Source organism: Gracilinanus agilis, chromosome 6 (assembly GCF_016433145.1).
Source record: "Gracilinanus agilis isolate LMUSP501 chromosome 6, AgileGrace, whole genome shotgun sequence".
Taxonomy (NCBI): Eukaryota; Metazoa; Chordata; class Mammalia; order Didelphimorphia; family Didelphidae; genus Gracilinanus; species Gracilinanus agilis.
In genome coordinates this window covers 148,500,786-148,513,852 of record NC_058135.1, presented here as the reverse complement: position 1 = coordinate 148,513,852, position 13,067 = coordinate 148,500,786, and the positions used below count along the sequence as shown (strand labels likewise).

General features: G+C 34.7%; 1 protein-coding gene across 1 annotated transcript in view; it reads right to left on the bottom strand.

The window, feature by feature from the left end:
* Positions 1-13,067, bottom strand: part of TMPRSS11A (transmembrane serine protease 11A) — a 52,924-nt gene that overhangs the window by 21,669 nt on the left and 18,188 nt on the right. The window contains exon 5 of the mRNA XM_044681719.1: positions 6,435-6,595. Within this exon, the coding sequence (XP_044537654.1) occupies positions 6,435-6,595 (161 nt within the window). The remainder of the gene's footprint in view (positions 1-6,434; positions 6,596-13,067) is intronic.

Here is a 13,067-nt window from a genome sequence, read left to right as displayed (position 1 = left end):
GAAGACTCTGGTTTTACAATCATAATTTCAACTAAATGGTTGAAAGAAAAGAGAACAATTGGATAAGGTGATTATGTGGTATCAACAGTAATACATTTAGCATTTTCAATAAAACTATGAAACAAGTGGGAGGTATATCAGACAATAACTGATAGACTGATATACTGAAGTCAATCACTTTGTTGGAATTATGATTACAACAGTGTGAATGCAACTTGTCTACAATTCCTCATCATATGCAAATCTTTTCTGAGTACTCAAATAAATTCTTCAGAATATCTACTTAATGCATTGGGTTAGAAGTGTCTATTTCTAGATCTTTTAGCATTTTATAAATTTGCTGATCCCCAGTAGCTTGACTGTTATTCATTACTCTTGATATATGATCAGGCTCTTCCTTAGGGTGTATGTTTTCCTGGTGATATATTTTATGCCACCTCTTAAATTCAAGTAAGCATGAGTAAAGTACGACAGCATAATGACATCCACCATGAATTTCTACATGGCCTTTTGAGTCACTTGAAGTTCTAATTCTTTCCATATCATGATGTTCTATGATTTACTTGGTATGATTCCTCTTCCACAAAATCTTAATAGATGTTTTCCTCTTCTCAATGAAAATAATCATTCTTATGTTAAGCCTTACATCAGGCTTTGTTTCTATCTTTCTTATGACTTAGCTATAATATTAATATTTAAAAAATAAAATTTTTAGTTGAGAACCAAGCTAGGATTATTGAAGGTCTTGCATAATTTCCCAAAAGTTTCTAATCCATTTTGTTTCTCTTATTCAGTTCTGAGCCCACCTCTTTGTCTAATTGCTGAGTCTGACCAAGATTTATTCCTGATGGACTGACTTTATAACCTGCCTACCAACCTGCATCTCAATATCTAGTCAAGAAGCAATTTTTATCCCTCCCTTCTTTTTATCTATGGACTCTAAGGCAAATCAAAGGTGATGAGTTAGATGATGAAATTCTATAATCAGTAAAGGTAGAACTTCTTAACTCTATTTTTTTTGCTAAAATGATCAAAATAGAGTAACAAAAATAGAGTAACAAAAAAAAATGATGACTATGTAGATGATATACAAAGTAGGGAGATGGTATACATAGAGATGGTAATTTATGATTGTGAACCAGAGCTAGGAATTGGCCAGAGACTGTTTATTGGTCAAGGAGCAGAAACAGAAGTGAATAGGACCTTATTGGGTTCTTTGTTTCTGTCCCCCTCCTGGCCTAAAGCCTATAAATGAGTAACTACAGTAGGGAGCTCAGACCAAAGTGAAAGTTGAAGTTCTAATGTTCTGAATCTTTCAGTTAGCTAACAAGGATGAGGGTCAATAACTGTAAACTAGATTATATGCTATATTCCCACTTCTCCCCAAACTAAACTAAGATAAAGAGCTTTGAAAGCTTATACCAAGACTATGCAATGATCACATTTCACCCTAGAATAAATTCCCTTGGGTGCACTGAAAGTTTGAAGGTCCTTAGTCTGAATCACCCATAAGATTTTAAAACACTGCACTCAGCACCTGAAGAAAGTAGCAATAGGACCATGGAGAAAACAAATTAGGATCACACTAGGCCCAGAATTCCCTATATAATACATAGAACCAAGCTCTAATATAAAGTCCTAAATGAGTAAATAAGATGGGAATAATTTGTAAACAACAGAGACAAAAAAATAATATCACTATAAAAACTATTGTGATAACAGGGACGCCAAACTCAAGGAAAAAATAAAAGATACTTCCAAACATCTACAAGGAAAGACTCAAAGAAAAAACAGTTTGGACACAAAGTTAAATAGAATTCCTAGAAGAAATTGATGTAGTTTTCTTAAGGTTAAAATAATTCTATAGATGAGATGCCAGAGAAAAAATTGGAGGAAAAATGAGAGCCTTAGAGGAATGATTTGAAAGGAGAAATAAAACCTTAGTTTTTAATATATGTACAATCTTGCTCAAGTAACAGATTCCTTGAAAATTATCATGAACCAAATAGAAGTTAATTAGTATGAAACAAGAAGTATAAAACAAAATAAAAAACTGAAAAAAATAGGAAGCTGGGAAAGTGGGAACTGGAAATCCCTAGATATATCTAGATGACTATATTATTGATGAATCCTCTCCTATATATTGCTGATCAAGTTCTTGATTGTTAACAGCCTGGCTGAGGCTGGACAGGCCTCAACCTAGAGTCAAGGTTGTCCTGCTGAATGATAGGTTTGTTGGTCTTCTTGGTAAATGTAATTCAGGAAACAGGGATTGATGAAACACAGTTAAAAGCTGGTTGCTGGTTGATGAATGAAAAGAGCACAAGCTAGGCCTAATCCAAACCACCCTTCACCCAAAAATCTCACAACTGAGATCCAAATGGGTTCAAACCCCTGTCTTTTATATGTGTTCAAATCCCTGTCTTTTATACCCGAGCTTAACTGCCCCTCCTGCCAGGCTCCTGCCAAGCTCAGTCCATTCTACATTCTAAGCAGGTAGCTGTCCATCATCTTGACTTCAACATGGCTGTCAAATATTTTCTTATACTGAACACATAATTAATAATAATAATAATAATAATAGTGGAGGGGCTCAATGTACCTTCTTTCAGAACTAGATAAATCTAAACAAAACATAAGCAAGAAACAAATTAAAGCCCTTAATTCATTTTTTAAACATTTGAGATAATAGACCTCTGCTGATTATCAAATGAAGATAACAGGTAGTATACATATTTCTCACCTGTATATGACACATTTAGAAAAACTGACCATGTATTATGGCATTAAAACTTCACAAAGAAATGCATTAAAGTAGAAATATTACACATATCCTTTAGTGATCACAACACAATATATTTATATTTAATTAGAAAGGATTAAAAACTAACTGGATGAAATAACTTAAATCTAAGGTTTTGAATCAAAGAACAAATTATAAACCTAATACATAATTTCATTAATGCTAATGACAAAAAGAGACAAAATTCCAACATTATTGAAATGCAGCCAAAATAATACTTAGGGTAAAGTTTATATTATCAACAAAAGAAAGAAAGAACAAATCAATAAATTCAGAATGAAACTTAAAATAAAACCATAGACTAATATGTCTAATCAACATTTATACAAAAATTCTAAATAAAATATTAGCAAAAAGGATACAGCAATAAGTCACAATTATTATATACAATGACTAGGTTGAAAGACTGGTTCAATAAAATATCACCAAAATAGACCATAATGATTGTAAAAGCCACAAAAAATCAATATCAATAGACACAGAAAAAAAAACAATAGAAAAAAGCCTTATTCTTGGTAAAAACACTAGAAAACATAGTTGTAATTCAGTCTTTTTTCTATCATGCCCTATGCTTCCTAGCCCAATTGAAGTCTTCTTGCCCAAAATACTAAATTAGTTTGTCATTTCCTCCTCCAGCTCATTTACATATGAAGAAACTAATGCAAACAATGACACACAACTAGCAAGTGTCTTAGGTGAAATTTTAAACTCAGGAAGATAAGTCTTCTTGACTCCAGACCAAGCACTCTATCCACTGTGCCACCTAACTGCCCTTGGAATAAACAGACTTTTTACTAATAAGATAAATAATATTTTTCTAAAACTCAGAACTGACAAATTAAAAACCCTGGTTAAATACCAAAGTAGAAATTCTGAAGATTAAAAAAAAAAGATGAACAAAATTGAAAGCAATGATCAAATCAAGCAAACACTCCACCTAGAAGTATTCTTTCAGGACCTGTTTAAAACAGAGAACAAGTATGTAATAATCAAAAAGTAAACTGACTGCCTCACAGTTCTACCTATATCTATATATCAGCTTGCAATGAAAATCACTGATTTGTCTTATTAACTGGATGATACTTTAAACATCACTTGAAAAGTGACTCCAAATGACTGATAGTGTTTATAAAGCCAGTATATTGCCTGGCTGGTTTTACTGTCAATCTATAAAGCAGAAAACAGCAGAAACAACATGTAGATACCTATAATTTACTATTCTATCAGAGAAATAATAATTATTCTAATGAGTAATCCAACCCACATTGAATCCAACCCATGGCTGGGTCCATCCTGGCTCTTAACTAGTCCACATACTGTTATTTACTAGATTTAGAATGACAAAAAGCTTTATTCTCCACCATGGAAAATTGCCCCTTAGCATTTGCAAGTCAATAGCTTCTTTCTTGGGGTTATTTTTTCCAGTCATTCATTAACTTAACTGGAAGTTATCAACAGTTTTTGTTGATATTGTTGATGTTATTTTGCACAGAACAACTTGTTACTGGGCTGACTTTGATCGTTATTATAGGGAATTTAAGCCCGTTTTGGGTTCCTTGACAACTTCACACCATGTACATAGAAAAGGATTTAAAAAGTCAGTCTTGGGCTACTTGGAAAGATTGATTTTCAAGGGGAAGAGGTGCTAAAGAATTTGAAATAATGTCCTCACATTCTCATATTCATATGTCCTTGTATGAGAAAAATCAGTGTGATGTACTGGGAAAAACAAAGTTCTTTTTTTCAATTAATTTATTTATTTAGGATATTTTTCCATAATTAAATTATTCATGATTTTTCCCATCCCTCTTCCCTTCCCTCCCTTCCAAGTGAGTCCACTGGGTTATACATGCATCACTGAAAAACAATGTTCTTGGAAGAGACCTGGGTTATAATTTTGCCTCCAGTACTTTCCAGTTACATAATGTCCTCATTTGTATAATAAGACTTATCTATCTATCTATCTATCTATCTATCTATCTATCTATCTATCTATNTAATAAGACTTATCTATCTATCTATCTATCTATCTATCTATCTATCTATCTATCTATCTATCTGCCTGTCTCTGTCAGGCATCTAGGTGGCACAGTGGATAGAAGTCAAGCCTGGAGTCAGGAAGACCTGAGTTCAAATCTGGACTCAGATACTTATTAGCAGGGTGACTCTGGGCAAGTCACTTAACCAAGCCTACTTTAGTTTCCTAACATGTAAAATGAGTTAGAGAAGGAAATGGAAAGTCATTCCAATATCTTTACCAAAAAAGCCCCAAATGTGGTCAGATAAGACTAAAAAGTGGCTAAACAACAATATAGATGCTATTTATCTCATAGTGTTGTTATAAAAGTCAACTGAAACAACATATGCAAAGTGTTTTGCAAACCAGAAAATGTTAAAATAAATGTTGGTTCTAGTAATAATTGTTCACAGAAGGCAACTTTAAAAAAAAATTTCTCTAGAGCTCTGGTTCCCAAACTTTTTTGGCCTACCGCCCCCTTTCCAGAAAAAATATTACTTAGCCCCCTGGAAATTAAATTTTTTAAATTTTAATAGCAATTAATAGGAAAGATAAATGCACCTGCGGCCATCATCACTCCCCTGGGTCACTGCAGCACTCACCAGGGGGCGGTAGCACCCACTTTGGGAATCACTGCTCTAGAGGGAGACACTGTTTCCAACTAAGTATCTTCTGCTTAAAAAGTGTGGGTCAGAGCAAGGGAAGGACAAGTAACTCTTAATTTTGTTGAGCTAGCCCTCCAGTTCTTGGTGCCTTCCATCTATAATATGAATACTTTCAGGCTGCATGATGCAAATCCTAAGGAACAACTTTCTGTTAGAATTTGCTTTTGCAACTCATATCTTCATCCATTTGGGGGGAAATAGCATATACACCATTCTATATGTTCTTTAAATGAAGCACTTTCTTGACCGTGTTTCAGGTTCCACTTGAAAATTTGGAAGTTGTAAAATACCCTCGATTTTTCAGTCACAAAGACATCTTCAGCTAGTCCATATTTCTGATATACATTAACGTCTGCTATTTGGGAATGCGTATCATCAGTTGCTTCATCCAACACAAAACAAAAGTCACTCCATGACCCATCTAAGTAAGAACTGATAAGGTTTCGTTATTAATGTCACACCTTTAATATAGATAGTTCATAAAAATTCTGAAATGTTACTTATTCACTTTATCCATACCTTCTTTCCCTGTTTGCTTATTTGTTTAGCCATTTTGGCCCCTCATTTATTTGTATATTTGTATTTATTAAGGCAGGAGGTGTCACAGTGGATGAAGCACTGGGCTTAAGTTAGGAAGAACCAAGATAGAGAGAGAGAGAGAGAGAGAGAGACATTGACTTTCGGTAAATTATATAATCTCTGCCTTAGTATTCTGAACCCTAAAATGGGGTTAATAACAAAACCTTCCTCCTACGGTTGTTGTGAGGTTCAAATGAGATAATATTTGTGAAGAACTTAACACATAGAAGATGCTTTAAACAATTCTTATTTCTTTCTACTTATTCATTTATTCGTTCTTTATTCTTATGTTGAAAGAATGACCAACAAATTTAAAAGTAAATGCATTGACACACAAGTTAATGATAATTGGAAGAAAAGAAATAACTACCATTGAGCTGAAGTGAAGAGGTATCTATTTTCAGAGCTCTTGTGGCCCGTATTTTCTGATTTAAAATGCTATGAATCTTTTTCTCCCTTGTTTCTCTTCTCTCTTTGAAGGGAAACTGAAACACCATCACAATATCTGCTTTCACACCATCTATCTCTGGACTGCAAGACAGAAAAAGACAAATAAATTTGTCATGGGATGCAGAACACTAGAATAAGAATCAAAAGACATGGGTTTGGGGCAGCTGGGTAGCTCAGTGGATTGAGAGTCAGGCCTAGAGACGGGAGGTCCTGGGTTAAATCTGGCCTCAGACACTTCCCAGCTGTATGACCCTGGGCAAGTCACTTGACCCCCATTGCCCACCCTTACCACTCTTCCACCAAGGAGCCAATACACAGAAGTTAAGGGTTTAAAAAATAAGACATGGGTTCAAGTCCCAAGTGAACATAACATAATTCTCAGTTTCTTTATCTGTAAGCAAAATGAAATGGTTTCACTGTATGATCTTGAAGGTTTTTTTTTTTGCACTTACTCTCTTATTTGATTTTAAAACATTTCACGCTCATACCGTGTAGTTATATTTAAATTTTTATTTTTTTAATCTATATGTACCATAAATACTTTATCTTTCCCCTACCAAACTACAAGGGCAATTAGGTTGTGCAGTTTATGAGAGTGACCTCTCTGGATCAGAAGACTTGAGTTCAAATCCAGTCTTAGGCACTTACTAACTAGGTGACCTTGGGCAAATCACTTAATCTGTTTGCCTCTGTTTTCTTATCTGTAAAATGAGCTGGAGAAGTAATTTCAAACTACTCCAGTGTCTTTCTCAAGAAAACCCCCAAAAAGGGTACAAAGAATTGGACGTAACTAATTGACTAAATAATAATTTAATTGCAAGCTTCTCAAGTTAGGGGAACCTATTATATTTATCTTTATAGCTCCATCAACAGGTAGAAAAATAATGTGTACATATTCCAATGAATCTATGATCTCTTCGATATAGATATTCCCTCCAACAAGGCAAGTCGCAACCCATCCTTGCCTGCCATTCCTTTATAATTCTCGTCCATATCTTCCCATACATTCTTTAGGCTTTGACTCAATGTATTAGAGACCTTCCTTGTGTTCTGCTGAAACCCTCACCATTGACTCATGTGGGTTGTGCATTCCCCTTACTCTTGATATATGACTAACCCATTTTCCCCATCATAAACTGTATGTAGCAGGGACTTATTACAGTGCCTACCATAGAGTAAATGTTAATTTTTAAAAAATCCTTACCTTCTGTCTCAGGATCCATACTAAGTATTAGCTACAAGGTAGGAGAGTGGTAAGGGCTAGGCATTTGGCGTTGTGACTTGCCCAGAGTTACATACCTACAATCTGAGGCCAGATTTTAACCCAAGACCTCCCATCTTTAGGCCTGGTTCTCTATCTAGTAGCCAACTATAATTAATAAATTCTAATAAATTAATTGATTAATTTGATAACTACCAGTTGAGTTGAAACTTACAATTTGAGCAGAATTGTGTTTAAATTGTTTGGCATGGTGGTGACTTATTTTGCCCAATCCACATGATTTTTGATTTTTATTCCTCTCCTTCTTCTTATACCACAGAAGAAATTTTTCTTTGTTTTTTTTCTTTCACATCATTAGCTAAGCCTATTTTCATAATTAATCAGAAGGTGTGTCAACTCAGGTACATAAGCAGTGATATCATAAGGTAAGATGTGGTAAAGACAGATGTACACTTACAACATCTTTGCTTAATGCCATACCACAGGGATGAATTATTGAATTATACCCTCTTTCAAAAAGGAGAGTTTATTTCCAGACTACTCATCAAATATATTCATATGCAAAATATATTCTTATAGATTTGCCTAGGAATCTGATTTTATTTCTTTTATTGTTTGTTGGCTTATGTTTTAAATCCTAGGACTAAAAAGCTGAAAAATAGCTCTCCCAGATTCTCCAGGCTAAATAAGGGGGAAATTAGCTAATGAGAAGATGTTATGTATCAGTTTCTCAATAGTTCATATATTTTACCAGACCTGTAACTAGTCCAGGGTATACAGATATTTGTCAATTAATTTTAAAATTCCCATCTACAAGGAGCTTAAGGTTTTGATTTGGGGTGATTCATACTTCCTTCTCAGAATACTTCATTTTCTTCTCTGGCAACAACCATTCCTGAAACTCATCTTGTGGTCCTCTTTCTGCTTATGTTACCATCTGACCACACCTATTGTCAGGCTGCTCTCTATAATGTTCCCCACACCCCATATGCTCCATCCAGCTCCTAGTGCTCTATTTAAACACATAACAAATCAGGGCTGAATTTATTGGCTTGTAGATTATCTAAATCTAGGAAAACGATAGAGAAAATAATAATGATGGAGATTATACTTAAACGTGTCTTGTGTTTTTCAAAGAGCCATTTAGTAAAAATTTATTAGTATATCTCTCTATCCATCCTTTTTATCCCATCAGAGCTTTTGGCTTCAATTGCTTTTGCTCCAGCTAAAAGAATTCCTAATTAGTGCTGTGTTCTATTTCATTCAAAATACCGAATCTGAAGATTAGGACTTTAGATTGTATTTGATACCAAATTCTCTTTTAGTGTATTCATTCTGCATCCAATTAATGTTTCGCTCAAAAACTTCTGGGTAAAGGGGAAGATGAAATCATACTAGTTATTAAATGAGCTCTGCTAAGACACATTTGTTGTAGTAATTCAGTAATCATAACTCAAAACTATTCCAGGAAGTTTTTGAATTCATGACTTCTTCATTGTGATCCAAGTGACAGAATTATTAGAATATTAGAAAAAGAAGGGATCTTAGTGATCAAATCACTTTACGTGGACCCAGAAAGATAAAAGGATGTGGCATAGTATATGCCCCTTGATTTACTAAGATCTTGGTTTTAATCTCCCTTCTGACATTTACTAACTTTGTGAATTGGGCAAGTCACCTAATTTCTGTTATCCTCAGCTGCAAAATATGTATAATATTTATGTTATCTACTTTGCGGGATTGCTGTGAGATAAATGTTTTGTGAAATGTAAAGTACTATGTAAATATGAGCTTTTAAATTAAGGACCAAAACATAAGATCTTTGACCGCTGAGTCTTATATTCATTTTATTATATCATTGGGCCAATAAATACTCAATAAGTCAGCTCATACTTTCAGAGGATTACAAATTAGAGCTAGAATTGAACTTAAAGATCCTCTAGTTTTATTCCCTCATTTTTTTCAGAGGAGGAAACTGAAGTCCAGAGGGTTTATATGACTTGCCCAGGGAACATAGATGATAAATAACAGAGTTGAATTTCAGACTCAGGTTGTGTGATTCTGATTTCAATGATTCAAATTTAAGACCCTTTCCTTTGTAATACAATACTTCTAATCAGGTGGAAATCACCCTGAGTAACTAATGAATTTTTTTGTGAAACAGTATAAGCCAGTGGTGATGGACCTATGGCACAGGTGCCAAAGATGGCATGTACAGTACTCTCTGTGGGCATGTGGCCAACCCTCCCAAGAGTTTGTAACTAGAAAGGCAGAGGGACTCAGGCAGTGCTGCTCCTATCCCCTTCTCCAGCACACCTAAGGACATTCCTCACTTTACTCGCTCCTCCACCAAGGAGCCCTATGGGAGAGCTTTTTCTCTCTTCTGTGTGGGGTAAGGGGTGGGACGGGGCATGCCTGGCACTTGGTGGTGGGGAAGGGCATGGCATGAAGTCTCTGGAGGGGGCAGGCACAGCACTCTGTGGAGTTGGGGCAGGGCCTGACACTCCTCTAAAAGGTTTGCCCTCACTGTGATAAGCCATTTTGAGTCATCCAGTCATCATCAGCTAATGGAAACCAGAACTTTTTCTCTGAGAAAAGGGATGAATTTTCCAGTAATCTATTGAAAGATATATTTTCTTCATGGTGTAAAAAGGGAATTCATATCTATTATTCGTTGGCGATTTGTGTGGTTTTTTTTTTTTGGTCACTCAGCTGATTTTCAAAAGATGATTAGAGCTGTACTATACTCTCTAGGCACATTACTAATACCAAGAAAAAAACTAACAAAGGAAAAAATACTTGTTATCCCAAGTCACAAGTTACACTCCTTTTCACCAATATCTGTTGCTTTTGGAAATTACAACAGACAAAAATTTTAATCCCCCTTTAGCATCTAATTTAGCAGCTACTTAAAAAAAAGTTTTATGTGGCAGGTGGGGCCAAGATGGCAGAGAATAGGTGGAGACTCTCCTGCACTGTCCCAAATTCCTTCCCAGACAACATTAAAATAATATCTCAAAATGAATTTTGGAGCAGCAGAACTATAAAAGTTTCACAGACAATAAAAGAACTGGTCAGGAGATTACAAGGGTCCCTTTGCTAGCACGGGGTTCAGTATTATGTTGCATTGCCTTTGTGTGGATTAGAGTTCTAGGACTGAGTCTCTGTCCTAGGGAGAGAAGGACCACTAGCACACCAAAGCTTACTGCAACATGGGAACAAGGATCCTGGTCACAGTTCCAGAACAGAATAAATGTGGTTGCTCAAAGACCAAAGCACAGGCTGGGAAAGTAGTAAACACACTTTTTCTTAGATTATATCACCTTAGAAGAAACAAAAACTTGCAGATCCCTCCAGAACTAGCTCTGAAAAAAGCTACTCAAATTTACCATAGAGTTAAAAATCAAGAAATAGACTGGGAAAATCAGCAAACAACAAAATAAAGAACCTGGTCATTGAAAGTTACTATGATGACAGGGAAAATCAAAACACAAATTGAGAAGATAAAGTTAAAACTGCTATATCCAAAGCTTCAAAGAATAATGTGAGTTAGTCTCAGGCTCAAAAACAATTCTCAGAAAAGCTCAAAAAGGATTTTAAAAATCAAATAAGAGAGGTAGACTAAAAATTGGGAAAACAAATTAAGATGATGCAAGAAATTAAAGAAAAAAGAATAGACAGCTTATTTTAAAAGGCACAAAATTTCTAAAGAAAATATAACTTTAAAAAACAGATTGAAGAGCAGCAAAGTGGTTCATTGGATTGAGAGTTCTGCTTAGAGATGGGAGGGTCTAGATTTAAATCTGGCCTCAGATACTTTCTAACTATGTGTTCCTGGGTGAGTCACTTTACCCCAATTGCTTAGCCCTAACTGCTCTTTTGCCTTGGAACCAGTAGACAATATTGATTCTATGGATGGAATGAGTTAAAAAAATAGATTGGTTAAAGTTAAAGGAGGCATAAAAACCCACTGAAAAGAAGAATTTTTTTTATAAAAGTAGACCAGGAAGAGCCAAGATGGTAGAGTAGAAGCAGGGAAAGCTGGAATCACTATGAGAATCCTCTCTAACCAGCCTTAAAATAATAGCTCAAAATGAATACTGGAGTGAAAGAAGCAACAAGGAGGTGGAGTGAAGCAACTTTCATGTAGAGAACAATTTGAAAAGTAGGTAGAGAGTGTCTGATTCAACAGGGAGAGATAGGAACACAGACAACAAGAGGCAACACCAAGGAGTACTGTGGCAAGCCATCAGCAAGCTCCTCCTCCACTCCACATCTACTATTTCAGGTTCTGAAAGTGTTAAAGGTTGCCATGTCCCAAAAGAACCCTTAGAAGAACTGAAAAGAGGTTAAAAATCAGATAATAAGAAATTGACAGGAAAACTTAACAGCTTATGGGAAAAATTCACCAGAGAAATAAACTTCCTAAAAACTAGAGTAGTCAAAAAGAAATAGAGGCACAAAATACATTGAAAATAAAAAACCAACTAATTGGCCAAATGGAAATTGAAGCCAAAAAAATTACCACACACAATGAAGAAAACACCTCATAAAAGATTAGGATTGGCCAAATGGACAAAGAAACACAAAAAAAAACTTAAGGAAGAAAATAACTCTCTATAAATTAAATTTAGGTGAATAGAAGCTAATCACAATATATGAAACATCAGGACAGAACAAGATAAAATCAGAAGAATAAAAAGGTGGAAGAAAATCTAAAATGCCTCTCTGGGAAAACAACTGACTTGGAAAATAGATCCAGAAGAGATAAACTATAGATGACAATTATTCTCATCAATACAAAGACCAAAGAAAGTTCCAAATGGTTTAAGTTAAAAAATTCTATTTATTCACTTCCAGAGAAAGAATTGAAATCTGAATTAATTTTGAAACATACTTTTTAAAATTTTATTTTTCTTGTTTGTTTTTAACTGTTTTTTCTTTTACAACATGACTAAAATGGAAAAGTATTTTGTATGACTAAGCATGTATAACCTATAACAAACTGCCAGGCTTCTTAATGAAGAAGAAGGGGAAGGGAGGAGAGAATTTGGAACTCAAAAATTAAAAAAAAAAAGAATGCTAAAAATTGTTTTTACATGTAATTGAGAAAAAAATAAAATAAAATGTACTTTAAAAAATTGATGTGAAAAGCCTACCAGAGAAAAGAATTTTACTAAATATAATTTTGCAAGTCATAAGTTCTTTACTATGCTTACTCAACCAACTTTACCCAGTCTATAATGTTTGTTTTAAATTCAGGGAAGTGTCTAGCAGACACCCTATGGACATGTGGGGGACTTTCAAACTACATTTCCCATGATTCCTCAT